Raw genomic sequence first — 18,318 nt, forward strand, 5'->3', positions numbered from 1 at the left:
GGACCGGGGGCGGTGGGAGGGGAAAGCTTCCCTTTCCCTTCCATGCACAATGTGGAAATTGCCGGTGCTAATGGATGTAGGGCCATCTCCCGCCTCCTTTTTGTCCCACTGTGGAGGTTTCACCCTGCTGAACACCACAGCCACTCACACTCACCCTCCATGAAGGAAGAGGGGGAGAAAACACGATGAAGAGATCAGGGATTGAGATAAGGACAGGGAGATCACTCAGCAATTATTGTCGTGGGCTTGGCATAAAGAGAATAATTTATTATATATTTATTTATTATATATATTTAAATATATAATATAATGTTATATTACTATATTATATATTTAATATTTTTATTTTATATAATTTATTGTTTATTATATATAGTTTATTGCCTATCACTAGCAGACTAGAACAGTGAGAAACTAAAAGCAAACCAAAACCATTTTCCTCCATCCACCCTCTTCCACATCCTCCCCCTTGAGTGGTGCAAGGGAACAGGGAATGGGGGCTAGAGATACGTTAACAGGGAATGGGGTCTGCGGTCAGACCCTGATGCTTTGTCTCTACTATTCCCTCACAGTCACTCTCTGCCCCTGCTCCACATGGGGTCCCTCCCATAGGATGCCGTCCTTCCCAAAGAGATCCTGCGTGAGCTGCTCACAGGCAGCAGCTGCTGCCTGCTGCAAGAACTGCTCCCACGTGGCTCCGTACCACAGGGTCCATCCATCAGGAGCAAACTGCTCCAGCATGGGTCCCCCACGGGTGGCAGCTCCCCCCAGGCATCCTGCTCCTGCATGGGCTCCTCTCCACGATCTGCAGCTCCAGCCTGGGGCCTGCTCCTGTGCAGGCTCTCCATGGGCTGCAGCCTCCTCCAGGCCACATCCACCTGCTCCACCAGGGGCTCCTCAACGAGCTGTAGTGTGGAGATCTGCTCCACCATGGAGATTCATGGAAGAACTCTACAACTCAAAGCACATGAGTTATAAAGTAGGTATGTGGTTTATTTCAGTGCTGGGTGCACGCGGGATAGCTCCCAAAGGCATGCGCACCCTAATGCAGCAACTTGCGTTGGTTATATGCAGTAAAAAGTTACATATGCATGAAGTTTCCCAGTATGCCTATACATATTCATAACCTTTCCCCGCTTTGTATTAGCTCCAAGAAGTAATTTCCATAAACTCCTCCCACCTGTGCTTGTGCAGTGCCTTCTGGTGGTGGCTGTCAGGGAGTTGTGGTTGATAACTCTCCTCTTTATCACCACTACTTGACCCCCTGCCTTTGTACAGACTCAGCTGTTCCTTGGCTCTTGTCCAAACCACAAGGTCAGTGTCGGCTGGTTTTTGAGACAGTTTCCCCATTTTGTCAGGAAACATCCTCTGTGAGGGGACCCGAGACTCTTTGTTTCGGTTAATTTGCACAGTAGTAAGCAAAGACACTCAGCAATATCTATTTTAATGTGATTAAACAAGCCTCCATTCTTCCATTCCTGGCTTTAATAATTATGATTGTTTTATTTATAAATCATTAATGCAATTAAGCAAGCCCCCATTCTTCTGTCCTTGGCTTCAGTGGGATCCATGGGCTGCAGGGGGCCAGCCTGCTCCACCAGGGGCCTCTCCACAGGCCACACGGGAACTTCTGCTGCATGCCTGGAGCACCTCCTGCCCTTCTGCACTGACCTTGGGGGCTGCAGGGCTGGTTTTCTCATGTTTCCTCACTCCTCTCTACCAGACACTGTTGTGCAGCTTTTTTTTTAGCCTTTCTTAATTATATTATCACAGAAGTGCCACCAGTGTTGCTCATTGGCTCAGTCTTGGCCTGTGGCAGATCCTTTTGGAGCTGGCTAGAACTGACTCTTATCTGACATAGGACCTCTCTCTCCCAGAGCTCACCCCTGCAGTCCCCCTGCTACTGTAGCCTTGATACAGATGCTAGGAGATGAGGTTGGAACTTGACACTGGAGATGAGGCTGGGATGTGAGGCTGCAAGGTGAGCTTGGAACCGGAGGCTGCCACATGCCAGTAGGATGTGAACTTTTGACATGAGGCAGGGACCTGACATAAGGAGATAAGGATGAGAAGTGGGGCTGCAACAATGAGGCTGCAAACAGACCTGAGCCAAAGCTGGACCACTGAAACAGGCCTGACCAAATGAGATATGAAGCAGGCTGCCAGTTGGTTTTGCAAGTACAGGCTCTGTCTCTCAGGCTGGGGCAACTTCTGTGTGCTGTCAGGATCTAAAAGGGGGGTTACCCGGCCCATGGGTGGATAGAAATTACAACAGTGGGTTAAAATCGGTTAGTGGGACATTCCAGCTTCAAGCAGTTTGAGGGAAAAACAACACTGAAATCCAGTCCAACTACCAGAAAGAAAGAAGCATGTGCAGCATGGGAAGCTTCTCAAAGAAGCTCTCTGCTGGGTAAAAAACAGGCCCTTTTTATACCACTGAGACATAAGATGGTACAGGACACCAACAGTTCAGATAACCAAGAGATTCTATTTGTTTCTACCATCCTCCTATGACAGCCAATAGTTGATGATGTTCCTGATTTTCTTTAAGCAACACTTCATTTCTCATGCACGTTCCCAATTTCTAGGCTCAACTTCCTTGTGCCCAGGCTCCTTTTCACCTGCCCTGGGAAAAGTTGTTACTCAGATTATTGTTGTGTCCTCCTTGATGGTTTCTTCGGGGCATCTCTGGTGCTCAGATGTCCAGCTGCATGTCAAGGATGTCCCTGGATCCCAGGCACGGTTTCCAGGCCGAAGGCTGAACTCCCGACCTGGACCCCAGCCTGGCAGACAATGCTCCTGTCAGTGTGGAACAGCCATTTCATGTCAACATTTTCTCAGAACAGTCACCTTAAATCCCTAAGTGCTGCCATCAGGGGCATCCCAAGAGCCTTGTGATGTCACCAGAGAGTCACCATCACCCTACGGCTTCACAAAAGGCAGCTGGCCATAAGTGCCTGAGTGTCCAGCCTTGGTTGAGCCTGGCTGGTGGCACTCAAGAGGTTGAGGTCTTACTGCTGGAATGCGAGAGGTGGAGGTGTTCCTAATGGAAAGCGTGATGTTGAGGTCATTCCGGTGGCACGTGAGACGTCAAGGTCCTTCCTGTGGCTCAAGAGATGTGAAGTCCTGGGTGGCAGGTGAGGGACCCCAGTCCTTCTGGTGGCATGTGAGATGCTGAGATCCTTCTGGTTGCAGGCAAGGCATTAAGGTCTTCCTGGTGGAGTGCAAGGTGTCAAGGTGCTGCTGGTGGACCACGAGTCTTTGAAGCTCTGCCAGCAACCCACAAGGGAGGTGCCGGGGACTGGAGATGCTTGATACCTGGTTGTCATTAGAGCAGCTTCCCAGGGAGGACAAGCATCTCCACACTGGAGCAGCCACAGGCACCATGAGCAATCCACACCAGGAGCTGCCTGTGGAGGCCCCATAGAAGAGACCTGCACCATCTGCTTGAGCCCTCTGGCTGATGCAGCATGGCTGGATCCCTGAGGGCACTCCTTTTGCATGGAATGCATCCAGCCATGGACCATCCACAGAGCCACCTGCCCACTCTGCCACCAGCCAATCATTGCCATTGTGCAGCTGGTGCCACACCCTGTGCGAGACACCTCAGCCCACTGGCCCCGGGGAAGGTTCCAGCAAAACACAGGGCTGGGGAGGCAACAGCAACAGTAGATGTAGCGGAGCCCCTCCAGCTGCTGGTCCCACAGCATCTTGCCCAGGTTCAGGGAGCATAGCCCCTCCATGCCATGACAGCTTGTATGCAGCTTCTCGTGGCACTGGGAGCAGGACAGGTGCAAACGGCCCCACTCCCTGCTGAGCACCAACACCTGGGACATGTTGTGGCTGTGCAGGGCCCAGCAGGAGGAGCTGGGGGCCAGCGACCATGCAGGCCACATCTGAGCAGGTAGACAGGCCTCACCTGGGGCTGGGATGCTGGCGGCAGCCAGCATTATTCTTTCATTAAATTATTATATTATTTTTCAAAGCCTCTGCCTGCAGTCATTTGTGTGGCATCATGTGGAGAGGGCTGAATGCAGCCTGCTCCCACTCCATAAATTGTTTTGGGGATGTTGGCTGCAGCTGGGAGAGGACAGATGGATGGGGAATGGCTGCAGGTGACAGGCACCTGTGGAAGACTCAGGGATGGGAATTCATTTTGGGGGTGGAAAATCATCATGGGAATGGGAAAATGCAGGTGATGGGGGCAACCATCAAGTTGACCATGCCCTAAGGGGAAAAAAGCCAACTGAAAAAGTCTCCTGAACCTGGGGCAGAAGAAAATGGTTGCCAGCCTGAGAACCAGGCCTGGGAAACCTAGAGCATCCTTGGGAGGTACTGCTGGCCTTTTGGAATTACAGCTGGGTACCATCCCTGAAGATGCCAGCAACAAGGCCAAAAGTAAGGAACTATAACAGCAACTGACTATCTGAAAAGGAATAATTAGTCTGGGAAAGGTACAATTTTGAGAGACTAGGAAACATCATTGTTTATTGGTTGTCTCAGGTGAAATAAAAATTAGCATTATCTTTTGGCTGCTCTAAGGAGATGGTAACCTTATGCCCTCTTGTGTCTCTTTTGATAGAAAAAGTATTCCGTTTCTATCCAAAATGCAGCACCTCCCTTTCTCCCTCAGAACTTCCTGTGCTGCGCAAATGTTTCTTCAGGATTTCCTAAACCAGATGAACCTTTGCTGGGGATGCCTGGCTGACTCCAAATTCTGTGATCATCTTCTAAGCGAGACTTTGTTCTTTATTCATTTGGGTCCACTCCTGGGGTTTGGTCCATTCTGAGATTGGTTTTCTTAATTAGACCCTTTGAGGTCAGTTTGATAACCCACTTCTGGGATTGGTTTGATGCACTTGGAAATGGTAATTTTATGAAGTACACACATATGTCCATAATCTGTCATAAGTATAGTCTTGATAAGTGTAAGCATGTTTGCCATTATAGTATCAATGTTTGCAATCCATAAGTATATTTACTGCTCTAGTACTATAGATAAGTATGTTGAACCTAGAATACTAATGTAAAGTTGCTGCTAGAACAGGTATTTTTCTGCATCTAGTTGCCTTCCTGCTTCCGCTAATTGCTGCTACTATTAATTAGTGCTATCGCATCAATTTCCACAACATATATATACATATATTTGCTTCCTGGTAATATCTGTAATAGCCTGATATCTCTATCCATGCTTGCCTTTAATCGCAGAATATTAGCTAATTATTTTTCAAAGCTTCTGCCTGCAATCATTGGTGTGGCATCATGTGGAGGGGGCTGAATGCAGCCCACATGATTTGTGGTCATCTGTATTACAGGAAAGTTTTTAGAAAATAAAGCCTCCTGCTTCCACGTGGACTCCTCTCTGCAGGTTGCAACTCCAGCCCAGAGTCAGCTCCTGCTCGGGCCTCTGGATGGGTTTCCTCTCCACAGGCCTCAGGAGAAGTTCTGCTCTGTGCCTGAAGCACCTCCTGCCCTCATTCTTCACTGTCTCCAGGGTTGTTTCTCACATATTTTGTCACTCTTGTCTCCCCGTTGCTGTTGCACAGCAGTTGTGGATTTTTTTTTTTTCCATTTCTTAAACCTGTTCTCACAGAGGTTCAGCTCTGGCCAGCACAAGTCCCTTTTGGAGCTAGTTGGAGCTGGCTCTTTTCTAACATGGGCCAGCTTCTGGTCTCTTCATAGACGCCACCTGTGCAGCTCCCCTGCTACCAAACCCTTACCACATAAATGCAATACACCTGTCAGCATCATGGCCTGCTAGTGTCAGTGCCTCTGTTGCTGGACTGTAGACCAGGAGACTGTTCTAGCTCTCTGGGGGGGAAGATGTGGAGGTGTGTATAGGCAGTTTGGCCTGTATAGCCCCAGCTAAGGTGTCACAGGGATTTTCTTGTCCCCTCTGAGAAGCTGGGGCAAGTCCCTTCACCTGGGCCGGAAGGAGCTTGTGGATGTCCTAGAGGTCCAGGGGAAGGAATGAGATGTCTGGTAGGCTAGACAAAGCATGCTTGTGGCTGTGCAGCCTGCAGAGGGTTTGGTGTGGTTGAAGTGTTGGAACAGGCTTGGGAGTGGGCAGGTGGCTGTATCTTGCTTGGGATGTGGCAGCTGTGTTGAAGGGGAAGCCAAGGGGGGGTGAATTCATCATCTTGCCAATAAGTGAGTTGCTTGCGTTGCACAAAGCAGATGAAATTTGTAAAGCGTGCAAGGTGGTAGCAGAATAAGATGCCAACAAGAGTAGTGGTGGGAAGACTACTGCTATCCGTAACAGAACAGAAAAGGAGACTGAGCAGCTGTTGGTTACACAGTGGGGTGCGCTTAAAACCACCAGGAGAAATCTTTCCTGTCTATGCTCGTACTACCTTAGAACCGCCCAGTCCCGTCTGATCGCGGAAACTAAGCAGGCTCGGTTTTGGCCAGTACTCAGATGGGAGACTGCGCGGGCATACCTAGCGTTGTAGGTCCTTGCATTTTGTCCCTTCTACTTCCGAGGCCGCACGGCGGCTCTGCCCCTTTTCATCCTTCCCTTTTCGGGCGGGGCGGGGCGGGGCGGAGCAGGCCTGGCGGGCGGGCGGTCAGCTGACGGCGCCGGCTGCGGGCGAGGCGGGCCGGGTAGGAGCGCACTGTCCGCGCTTGCCTTGCCGCCCGGCATGCTGTGGCTCCTGCTTCCGGTGGCCGGCCTGGCAACACTCCTCAGGGCCGCGGTAAGTCGCGTCCCGTCCCGTCCCGTCCCCTGGGCTGTTGGGTGCGGCTGTTAGCGGGCGTGGGGTGAGGGTCGTTTGGGAAAGATGGGTGGAAAATGGCGTCTCTAGGAGCCTCCCCCGCAGGTGGAGGGTGCTGCCAGGTGTGCACAGCCTTCAGCACGGCTTTTATTTCCTCCCCACGGCCGCTGGGCCGTTATTAATTCACCTTTGGAGGGCGGGAGGCTATTTCGACGAGCTCCACCGGCAGGGGCTGGATTCTTCCCCCTTTGTGCCTCGGGGGATTCATTCTCCTGCAGGGGCGCTGCCTGGGCACCGGCAATCCGGTAATACCCCCCCCCCCCCCCCCCCCCCCGTCTGGGCGAAGCAGTCCTGCTGGGTGCACCCCATCCCGCATTTAGCCTTGCTTTTGAAAGAATTAATACATTCTGAGGCCTAATTAAGAAAGCCTGGGAGGGGAAAAGGGGCAGGAATTGAACTGCTGTTATCTGCTAGGGACACTGCATTTAGCCGGTCCTATGGGGCAGCTGACTCTTGTGGGGTGCCACCACAGGGAGCTGTGTTTGCACTTCTGCCCCTTCTTAGCTTTGATTCCCTTATTGTATCTTGCTGGAGCTGCACCGCTGCCTAACTGGAGGCATAGGTAAACTCTGAGGCTTGCAACATGTTGTGGAAGCTGTGCTTTGTCACTTAGGCCTTGAGCTCAAAGCAAAGTTTTGCTTTTTTCTTTATATTTGGTAATTGAGAACTATATGGAAGGCTAAAGCTGTGTGAAAAGCAGTGTGACCTTATGGGATATATTTATCTAAGGGAATTCAATGATAGTAATTATGGTTGCTGAGAGGGGTAGGGTTATGACTGAGCTTTGGAGCACTGCGAAGGTAATGAATAAGAAAGGGGAACTGATTCCAACTTGAGTGGTGTGGGAAGAAGGGTGCTTGGCAAATGTAGTTTAGGTTAATCTAATGGATTGGTTTAAAGCAGGTAAGATACTTGAAAAATATACAGTGCGTTTTAGTAATAAGGTAATTTCCTGCTACAGAAGGTTGTAGAAGCAAACAGGATTCAACAAAAAAGATAAAACAGATTGAAATATATCAGGCTTATAAATAACATACAAAAAGGACTAGGCAGGGGTGTGCCTTGTAAAACTCCTAATGTAACAGTTTTATCACCTGGAGTAGTAGAGGATGAGCAGACCACAGGCAGTGTCCAGGATTGCATTCCTTTAAACGACATTCCTTATTGCTGTTGTCCAGGTGGAACGTAGCCTTGTGTCTAGAGATCCATGGATGTGAACCAGTAGGACACTTCCTATGTTCTTATCTTCCTAGCTTTATTTACTTCCTGCAGAGGCATGTATGTAAAATAGCATTGTTTTTTTTTTTTTTTTTTAAGAATGGTGTTGTAACAGCTGTGAGGCCTTAAGGAACTGAGACTTGGACACACGCTTTCTTTCTTAACCCATAGATTGTTGACCAAGCAATGAGAGAAGGGGTCTTTCTAAAGGTTGGTCTAGTCCTCAAAAGTACAGCAGGGACCTATCATCACAGAGTTGCTAACAGGGATTTCCAGTATAATTCAGATGTAAATGATGCTTACTTGTTTGTTTTCAATCTGGAAGTAGAGATGCATTAGGTTTGCAGAGCCCATTATGTTTTAATCCCTTTTCAATTTAATTGCATCCTGTTAGGATGCCAGGATATCCTGAAATAGGTGTCAAGTCTTAGGAACTGTACATGTAGTGGGAGTGGGCAGAAAGTGAGTAGCAAAACACAAGGAGGGTTTCACCAGTCCTACCAGTTTTGAGGGCTTTGAGGAATCCTTGTTCCCCAAGGGATATCTCCATGTACATCGCCTGCAGTTCCTAGGACCACAGCTGTATCTGTCTAGCTGTTCCAGTGGGTATTTCCCTGGTGCTGTTGTGTGTGTTTGTAAAGCCTCATATGTTCAGTAAGAATGATGCATGGTGATATGTGCTTTTGTGATGGAGCCAGATGCTTGGGAAAAAGAACATAAAACATGTGTGCTAAGTTCAGAGCAGAAGCAGCTTAGTCACAGAATCTGTATAGGGCTTTCAAATACTATGATTGCAAATAGTTTGATGACTGTTACCAGCAGTTGTTGCATCACTGTTGTGATCTATTGTCAAATGTTTTTAGGAAGACTTAATGAGGAAATAGCAATAAAAAAAATAAGGGGGAGGAATCACTGAGGCTGGAGGGCAGAGAACTTGGAAACAAACGGTCAGAACAGAGTATTTTTGGTTGACTATTTATCCCATGTTAGGAAATTTCTTCCCTGTCTTATTTTAGTTATTCTCCATGACCCAGTATCCTTAGTAGTGTGTGCAGCCTAGCAGATCCCTACTGCAGTCTGGGAAAAAGGGAATGTATGTAATATTTTACAACGGCTGATACTGGTTCCTGGTTGCAGGCTTCATTAACCCAAGGCATCCCTTCATAATCACATTATTGTCTACTGGAGACTCCTACAGAGCAGAAGGGAGTGATCAGGAAGCAAAGATGATCTCCATCAAGCAACTGCCCCTTGAAGCAAAGGCTGCAGTGGCTGCAGGAGTGGTTTTCTTCTCCATGATGTTATCACGGAGCTATCTGGCAGAACAACTGGAGCTCAAGACGCGGCGTTGGCTTCTAAGGCTGCAGATGGCACTGTTTGCTAATTCTCTCATGTTGATAGGATCTCTTCATGTTTGGAGAAGCACAGTCACCATGTTCTACAGGTCTTCAGCTGCCAGCTCCTTCTGTTTCATGCCATGGAAAATAGCTGTGCTGATGTTTCTAGCTTTGGCTCATTCAAGCTTCTTTACATTGCTATTTCTTGTTGCAGAAGAGCCCTATTTCTTTTCTTTAGCTGCCTACACTTGCCTGGGGGCCTATATCATTCTCATCTTCTTCCTCTTTGCTCTAGGCTCTGTAGAGCAGGCTTATAAGTTCTTGACTGGGAGAGGCGCTAAGGCAGGCAGCAGCAATAAGAACAGCAGAACAGCTGTGAAGCCAGTTTTGGCAGTCATGCTGACTGTTGGGCTGACTGTCATTGGGCTATTAAATGCTTCCCAGCCTCCTACTGTAAATTCAGTGGAGATTCCAGTTTTCAAGCTGCCCTCAACAATGAACAATCTGAAAGTGGTATTGCTTTCAGATATCCACCTGGGGCCTACAGTTGGGAAGACCAAGCTTGCAATGATTGTGCAAATGGTTAAGGCTTTGAAACCAGATATCACAGTGATTGTTGGTGACCTGACTGACTCCGAGGCAGAGATCATACGACCAGCTGTTGAGCCTCTTGGAGAACTTAATTCCCCTCTGGGGACTTACTTTGTCACAGGAAACCATGAGTACTACACATCAGATGTTGGCAACTGGTTTGAGCTGTTAAAATCACTTAACATTCGGCCACTCCACAATGAGAATGTGAAGATTGTTTCGCCAAAGAGCCCTGATGATTGGTTCTGCCTGGCTGGTGTTGATGATATTGAGGCAGATGTATTGCGCTACTCAGGGCATGGCATGGATTTAAAAAAAGCTCTCAGAGGTTGTAGCAGTGAGCATGCGATTGTGCTGCTAGCTCATCAGCCAGTTGCTGCAAAGTGGGCCCTTCATGAGAGACCAGACATAAATTTAATTCTCTCAGGCCATACTCATGGAGGGCAAATGTTCCCACTAAATGCTGGGGCTTATTTTCTGAATCCCTTTTTTGTTGGCTTGTACAAAGTTGGGCAGAACACCTTTGTCTATGTCAGCCCAGGGACGATGTACTTTGGAATACCCATGAGGTTGGGCAGCAGAGCTGAAATAACAGAGATAATTCTACGCTCTCCTTGAGAAGTTTCCCATTTGACAGACTTCTGCAATCATTTTTGGTCAGTGTATTGGTTCTTCTGCTTGGAAAGCAAATCCTTTTTCAGGGAAGTAATAGAAAGGTGTCAGGATGGACTACAACAGGTTGTGTTAAGTCTGAGGGGAAAACCAAATCTATCTTAGGTGTATGAAACAAATGTTAAAATACTGATGAAATTAACACTTAAAGTTCGTTATTATGGAGATTCTATGTTTAAAGACAACACTGCAGTGGAGACAATGCATGTACTGTGCATGTTTAGTAATACCTGTGGCTAATTCACGTTTCACTGTTTATTACACGTGAGGCAGCTGCCTTGTCAAATCTCAGACCAGTGAAGGAGGGTTCTGATCTCTTGCAGTGAAATCACACGTGCACGTTTTGCAGAAGGGACTACGGAGTGTCCACAGAATATCCATTCCAAAAGTCTTACACCAGAAAAGTTACAGGAAAGGAACGGTTATATTTCTTTGATTAAAGCTGGATTTCTTTAGGATGTCTTTACTGCACTGTCTGTATGCAGCATGCAGTGGGGCTCCGGGTCTGGGCTGCTTACCAATACTGTGAGGTGTTAGGCAGCAGTTCCTGAAAAGCATTTTTTTTCACCATTGGGAAGCTGATAGTAAAGGATCAAAATAGCTGTCTTTCTGCAGGCATTTTCCTCAGTATAACTGGGCATCTAGTAATTCCTGAAAGCAGCTCTAATAAAAGCAAATGAAAAAGAAACTCTTAATGTAATTTCTGTTGCTGTTTGAGCATTCAGTATCTCCTTTTGTAAAGTCCAAAGCTGAAATAATCAGCTCAGTTTGTATTTTTGTTTATGCTTAATTTCTCTTCTGTGATTTCTCTTTTATGAGAGTAAGGGGATGTTATTTGAAAGCGATGCAAATGATATTCAGTGGGTTAATGCTTGAACTTTGTTTAACGTTCTGAATTTCAAGTAAGTGATGTCTTCTTTAAGGAAACTAAACTCTGCAGCAAGTGACTTTCCTTAATAGCATTTTTATATCAATATCCTTATAGTATGATAAGCACATAGCAGATTAACTACTACAGGATAATGAGCTATGGGGAATTTCTCTCTGCCTTTCCTAGAACGGCTTAACACAAACTATTATCACTGGGAAATATGAATTATTAGAAAATCTTAAACATTTTTGCTTTCATGGCTCATACAGGAAAGACAGGTTGTAAATTAATATGTGTATGTTCTGAGGCTGATGAAACGGTTTTCTTCTGCACATCTCCCCCTCCTCCCCTTCCACCTCAATTCAGCTATATGAAATGCCACAAACAACACAAGCCATGGGACAAACGAGTTCTATGCTTGCAGAGACAAAGCTGAGGATGGGAGGACCAGAACTGTGGTGTTGAGTATTTTCCTCCTGCCTTCCCATGTGATCCTGAACCAGACACTCTTCTGTTTTACTCTTCAGTTCCTGTTCCTGTTTTCAGTGCATGTTTTCATTTTGTGGGAGAGATGTGTATGTGGGGGGGGGGGGTATTTGAAGAGTACCATGAGCTTTGTAAGGGTGAGAAGTTCTGTAGGTGAAGTTCTCAAGTCTCACTTCATTCACTCCCTTGAACCCCACCCAAGGTGGAGTTTTTAACTACTTAGCTTTTTTTGGTATCCTATTCCTCTGTGTGAAGATCTTGTATTTTTACTAGCAGGAATACTGAGCGATACTGTAAGGACATACTAGCAAATGTGTCATGTGCACTGGAAGATGGGTGGAAGAGCTAGAGAAGCCAGTCCTCTTAATCTGAAAACTCAATGCCTGACTCAGGAGGCTCTTTACTTGTTGGACTAGATCATTCTGTTTCGCAGTACCTATAACTTTTTTTTTTTTTGTGTTTTTTTTTTTTTCTCTTGTGTTTATGCAACAATACATACTTCTGCTCAAGTATCCTGCAGCTTTCATATGCATTTAGCAGGTCCCATTGTCAACACAGTATCCTTGTGGGATTCTTTTCCATCAGACATCTAGTTTAAAATGGCCTTAAGTAAGTAGAAAGAATCTCGATAGCTTGTAACCCTCTGTGTTACATCAAAATAACTTAATTTGAAAGCTGTGTTCTGGATTGGGTAATGTAGGGTATTCCCTCTAGGCCAGAAGTCCTGGGGTTTTGGTGTATTTACAGCCTTTTGGTATATGTACAGCCTTTAACTTGTTATTTTGAGTTATTGTGTTAAGACAAATTTCTTTGCTAGTTTCCTTATCAGGAGGCTTTTGTAGGACTGGTTTTAGATGGTATTAATTTCTAGCAACAAGTTACCAGTCTTATTTATTTTTCCTCCTCCTGCTCTGCTTTTTATTTCTCTCCTCATTCTGTTCAAATGTGTACAGAAACCTGGCTGAAGAGATCCTTCTGACCATGGAGTACACGGATGACTTCTGCATTACTTTGTGTGTATGTGCTCCTCTTTGCATTCTCTCAGGAGCAGATGTTGTCACACTATCATTTCAAAAATGTATTAAATTCTCTCAATGTAATTTAGTTACTTTTTTAAAAAAAACTGCTTCTTAAAGTTTTGTTGCTTGATGATTAGTAACACTTAAAATGTTTATTTCTGTGCCAGAAAACTTCAAAGCCTATTCCTACTTCTTTTTAATTATATATGGAAAATATCTTAGATCAACCATCTTCTTGATAGTAAGAGGAATTAATTTTTTCTAAAAGCTCTCAAAGACAGCAATGCATAACTGTCCTCTGAAGATTTTTCTATGCTTGTTCCAATTTGAGTCATATGACTGATTTAGATCCGTGTTCAATATTACAGATGACAAAAGTTGCTGTGCTGCTTATTTTTTTAAATATTTTTTGTATTTTTTTTGTATTGGATGTATTTGATCTGGAGAACTTAACTAAAGGAATGTATATTTCTTCCTACAGAAGGCCAGTTTATTTGGGGGATTGCCTGGGCCGGGGTTTATTACCATCAGAATAATACCAGAATAATATAATCACTTCGTGAAAGTTATATTTATGACAGTATATAATCAGTGGAGGTTGGTTTTGGAAATATGTAAATTGTGGTATAACAAATGCTTGAAATGTTGGGATTTAATAAAAACTTTATTACCAAGAAAGATGCCTCTAATGACCTTTTATTCTATACTAGTATTTACTGTAGAAGATAATTCTGAATAGTTTTGTTATAAATGAGGTCTGAATATTTATAAAACAAATATTTCTAAAAGGTATAAAAGCTATAAAAAGCATAAAAGGCAAGTAAACAGCGCTGCGTGTGTGGGGAGTCTGCGCTCCACCAACACGCATGCATGAACATCAAACATTCTAAATACATGTATACAGAACATTGCTTTACATAATAACCCAACTAAACAATCCTTTAAGTTCTGTAACTTAAGTCTCCATTTTCCATTCCTTTTGAACAATGTCTTGCTTTAAGTTGTCTCCTTTTCACGGCCAATAGGCCTGGGTCAAAAGGCATGTCCAGGTTAGCAGGGGGCAGAACAGCAAAGGCCTTCGATGGCTGTAGCAGCAGAGGGGCCCATGGCGATGGCGTGTAGCGGTCGGATCAGTAAAGGAGCCCACAGCTCCCTCACTATCTGGCAAACCACACGTTTGTGACTGTGGTCCCACATGGCTCTTTAAGGCCTCAGATTGCTCGCCAGGTGCCGAGCAATCCCACTGCAACCTTGTCGTTTTTAGTAGCAGAGTCCCACACCTTGACCTCAGTTTGGTCCCATATTTGAGGCTCATAAACTGTCTGATTGTTAAGAAGGAGAATAAGCTGTAAGGTTACCAGGACAGTCTTTGTTGCTAAGGACGTATGATTCTCCATAATGCGCAACTGCTTACCAGTGAGAGACAGTTGTGTGCACAGGTCCACTTCTCTCAGGTTGAGCTTCTTTCCAGCTCCAGTGTGCCTGTTTCCAGCGACTTTCTGTACGAGCTTCTCTGAGCAGTTTGCTGAGTTTGGCCGAACCTATCTTCATGAGGCAAAGTGCCTGTTCCCGTCCTGGTCTCTGTTCTGCCTGCCTGTTCCTTTTCATTCCTTCTTTCTGCTTCTTTACTGATGACATAACTTCATCACATCGCGTTGCCTTTTTTTTTTTTTTTTTATCTTGAGGGCAGGCTCCCCTCTTATACCCTTCTCTCCACAGCAGTTCTTTTCAAAACAGCTTTTCATTGATCAAACAATTTTGAATGTAACAACAACAGCAAACACACAGAAACTTCGATGCCTTAACAGCTGGAGAACAAGAGACCCGAGACTGCATGGAGTCTCCTGAATCACCCTTCTTTGTTCCCTCTAAACTCTTTTATATTCCTGATGGCCTCATCGTTAAGAGCCTAATGTTATCTCAACCATGGGGCTTTCCAACCCCCATGGCCACATTCCCAAATCTCCCCTTTCTTTATTAATATCAGCCATTTTCTCGACATGAATTACCACTCCATATGTAACACACCATAATAATGGTCAGATACAAGATTGAAGCCCTTAGAGACAATGATGCACTCAGAATACACTCATATGGTAAAGGGAGGCACTAGAGAATCTGTTCTGTCCTTTCTTAAATCAAGTAGGCAGCTGCTTTTGCAGCATTAATGCTCTTTCAATGTTTTTTAATGTGCATTTCTCCCAACTTTTTACAAAGAAATTTCATAGATTCACCACATAAACCTGTCAGTCATTTAACAGCCACTAGAATCTCATTCTTCAAATTTAGAAAACTGAGTTTTTTCACCTTGCTCGGAAAGGACACAAATGTGGATACAAATCCTCTTTGAACCTCTCCACCCGGGGAGATTTCTAGCATCCCATGATGATCATTCAAAGCCAGAACACCTCTTTCTCCACCCCCATCAAAACTGAGAATCACAAACCTGCTGCTCCCCCCAGCACCCCCTCCTCCCATCCAAAACCAACAGCTCTTTATCCTTTCTCTGCCCTTAAACTGGTTTTCTTTGCCTTATGTCCTCACCTCTTCAGCCCACACTTCTTCCCAATAGTAGTAGGCACTGGGCAAATTTAACAGCAGCCCTATTTTTACCGCTTTCCTGGTAAAAGTGGTTCCAGGTCAGGAACAGGCACTTTGATTGCCACATGAAGATAGGTTCGGCAGGTTCGGCCAAACTCAGCAAACTGCTCAGAGAAGCTTGTACAGAAAGTCGCTGGAAACAGGCACACTGGAGCTGGAAAGAAGCTCAACCTGAGAGAAGTGGACCTGTGCACACAATTGTCTCTCACTGGTAAGCAGTTGCGCATTATGGGGAATCATACGTCCTTAGCAACAAAGACTGTCCTGGTAACCTTACAGCTTATTCTCCTTATTAAGGATTGGACAGTTTATGAGCCTCAAATATGGGACCAAACTGAGGTCAAGGTGTGGGACTCTGCTACTAAAAACGACAAGGTTGCAGTGGGATTGCTCAGCACCTGGCGAGCAATCTGAGGCCTTAAAGAGCCATGTGGGACCACAGTCACAAACGTGTGGTTTGCCAGATAGTGAGGGAGCTGTGGGCTCCTTTACTGATCCGACCGCTACACGCCATCGCCATGGGCCCCTCTGCTGCTACAGCCACCGAAGGCTTTTGCTGTTCTGCCCCCTGCTGACCTGGACGTGCCTTTTGACCCAGGCCTCATTGGCCTTGAAAAGGAAATGGATATGCTTTTCTTCGATCCGGGAAGAACGGGATACATAAGGCCTGAAGACCGAGTTGCTTGACAACTTAAAGCGAGACATATTGTTCAAAAGGAATGGAAAATGGAGACTTGTTAGTAATCAAGAAAAGGAATGGAAATTGGAGACTGTTAAGTCATGGAACTTAAAGGATTGTTTGTTACCTTTCCTGATTGTAGGTATGTATAGGCATACTCGAGTTTAGTATGTAAAAGCCATGTTCTATATATTTAGAATGTTTGACGTTTGTGTGTGCGTGTTGGTGGAGCGTAGACTCCCCCTCACACAGAGCTGTTTACTTGACTTTTATACCTTTTATAGCTTTTATACTTTTTTTAAGTATAAATATTACAAAATTCAGATTGAGTTGAGACTTCATTTATAACAGTGCAATATGAATGAACTGACATCCAAAACAGTAGAGAGTATTTGTGCTTGTTGAATGCGCTTATCAAACAAGTAGCTCTGCTAGGAAGATGCAGGGAATTCATTCCAGCTGTATATTCACAACCATGAGTACACGATATTGGTCGAACCAGACAAATTCATGGCGAGAGCTGTTTAGTTGTAATTGTGAGCCCTGCAGTGTATGCTTTAAGAAATGGCTGAAGTTGTGCATTGACAATGTTGCATAGTTATTCATGAAGGGAAGTTTGTTTACAATGGGAAACAAATGAGGTAAATCAGAGTAAGTACTCAGGAAGCCCTTCTCCTATCATGAGGTGTATGTGTAAGGAAGGTAATTTACAGTTACTTTCACAGCTTTAAATGGTAGCTGGTGATACTTTTTGATGAATGGTACCTTTTCATTGAAGAAATCCCAATTTCTCTGCCAGTGCTGTTTGTCCCCTGAGAGTGGATCTTAGTGAACAGTTGGTTCAGGGCGCAGCATCTCTCAGCAGCAGTCTGCCATAAATGGGGTGAGTGCCTCTGCCATAGGTTAGTCTGGGGAAGAGGGTTGAACCCTCTTTCAGAGGGGATGAGGGGAGCAACAGCAGTTGGGCTGCACTGCTTTGTCTCCAGGACTTTTGCTAGTTGAACGTGGAAGTTAAAATTAAAAACACTGTATGAAATTAGGAAATCAAATGCAACCATAATAGTTTTTTTAATGGTCTTTTTTTTTTTTTTTTTTTTTTGGCAATGCTTCTCCCCTTATGTTTAGTAGTATTGCAAAATTTTTTTGCTGTCACCTGGGTTTGGTATTTTGTTTAGTCATGATCATTATGGAGTACTTGGCTCTCCATTAATGCTAGGACTTGTCATGGTACCCTAGAGGAATAAATGTCAAAAGAATGTGAATAGCTTACTTGCTGTTCTTAAGGGTGAGTTGTTTTCTTATGGAATACATACAGTACAATTCCATCTTAGTGCAGCATTCCCAGGAATCAGCATGTAGGTTATAAATCAAAAATCTGCAGTCTGACTTAGGTCTGCATTGAAAGAAAAGTAAGCAGGTGATATGTACCTGTGCGTTTTCTGCAGTGGCAGTTTACTTGAGGCTTAACAGTGTGAAGTTATGACAACAACGTAATTCCCGAGGAGAATCCCCACAGTGGATACAATGATCCTTATGGGTTCTTTTCAACTTGGGTTATTCAATGATTTGAGTTATTCTTGTTCCAGATCAGTTGGTGTTATACTGTTTGTACTTCTATGCTCTGTAAGGTCCTGATTTCTGCTGAAAACCTGGCATGTCTGTACCTTTGCTTAGTCAGTAATTACTTAAACATTCATGGAACTGTTTTTGCTAAGGATGTGTCTGTGTCTATCTGTGGAATCAGGGTTTAAAAAGCTTCTGCTATGCAATACTTTTTAGTCCCTTCAGTCTCCCAGACCTCAGTGTCCTTTCAGCTCTGGGCTACATCTTTTTTGTTATATGTCCATGACACAAATAATTTTACTTATTCACTGTTAGCAGAATGTTTTAGATTACTGTGTTCAATTAAGATGCTCTCCACAACTTTATTTTAGGTTTTCTGTGGGGACTGTGTGTTTACCATAGTTGTACCACCCCACTGTAGTCACCTCCTCCTTGGAGTCGATAGTCTTCAAATGTTTGTAGAGTCTTATCTCACTGAGTTGCTCCTTTTAATGATAGTCTAGGGATA

The 18,318-nt window shown here is 45.0% G+C and overlaps 2 protein-coding genes across 4 annotated transcripts in view; both read left to right on the plus strand.

Moving 5' to 3' along the window:
• The first annotated feature begins 5,735 nt into the window (after positions 1 to 5,735).
• TMPPE (transmembrane protein with metallophosphoesterase domain) lies at positions 5,736 to 13,645 on the plus strand. 3 transcript variants are annotated; one of them, XM_027451497.3, is made up of 2 exons: positions 5,736 to 5,831; positions 9,129 to 13,645. In XM_027451497.3, exon 2 carries the CDS (start codon positions 9,218 to 9,220, stop codon positions 10,535 to 10,537), a length of 1,320 nt encoding a protein of 439 aa, XP_027307298.1. In that variant the 5' UTR covers positions 5,736 to 5,831; positions 9,129 to 9,217; the 3' UTR covers positions 10,538 to 13,645. The 3 variants fall into 3 exon arrangements, with proteins under 3 accessions (XP_027307298.1, XP_027307297.1, XP_038031432.1); XM_027451496.3 differs by lacking the exon at positions 5,736 to 5,831 and adding an exon at positions 6,556 to 6,695; XM_038175504.2 differs by lacking the exon at positions 5,736 to 5,831 and adding an exon at positions 6,891 to 7,018.
• GLB1 (galactosidase beta 1) overlaps positions 6,560 to 18,318 on the plus strand; it is a 59,495-nt gene continuing 47,736 nt past the window's right edge. The window contains exon 1 of the mRNA XM_027451494.3: positions 6,560 to 6,695. Within this exon, the coding sequence (XP_027307295.1) occupies positions 6,642 to 6,695 (54 nt within the window). The 5' untranslated portion in view covers positions 6,560 to 6,641. The remainder of the gene's footprint in view (positions 6,696 to 18,318) is intronic.

The sequence above is a fragment of the Anas platyrhynchos genome, chromosome 2 (genome assembly GCF_047663525.1).
Source record: "Anas platyrhynchos isolate ZD024472 breed Pekin duck chromosome 2, IASCAAS_PekinDuck_T2T, whole genome shotgun sequence".
Lineage (NCBI taxonomy): Eukaryota > Metazoa > Chordata > Aves > Anseriformes > Anatidae > Anas > Anas platyrhynchos.

Bases quoted from the DNA above. Each gene is read 5' to 3' on its own strand.
- TMPPE (XM_027451497.3), top strand. From the start codon at position 9,218: ATGATCTCCATCAAGCAACTGCCCCTTGAAGCAAAGGCTGCAGTGGCT.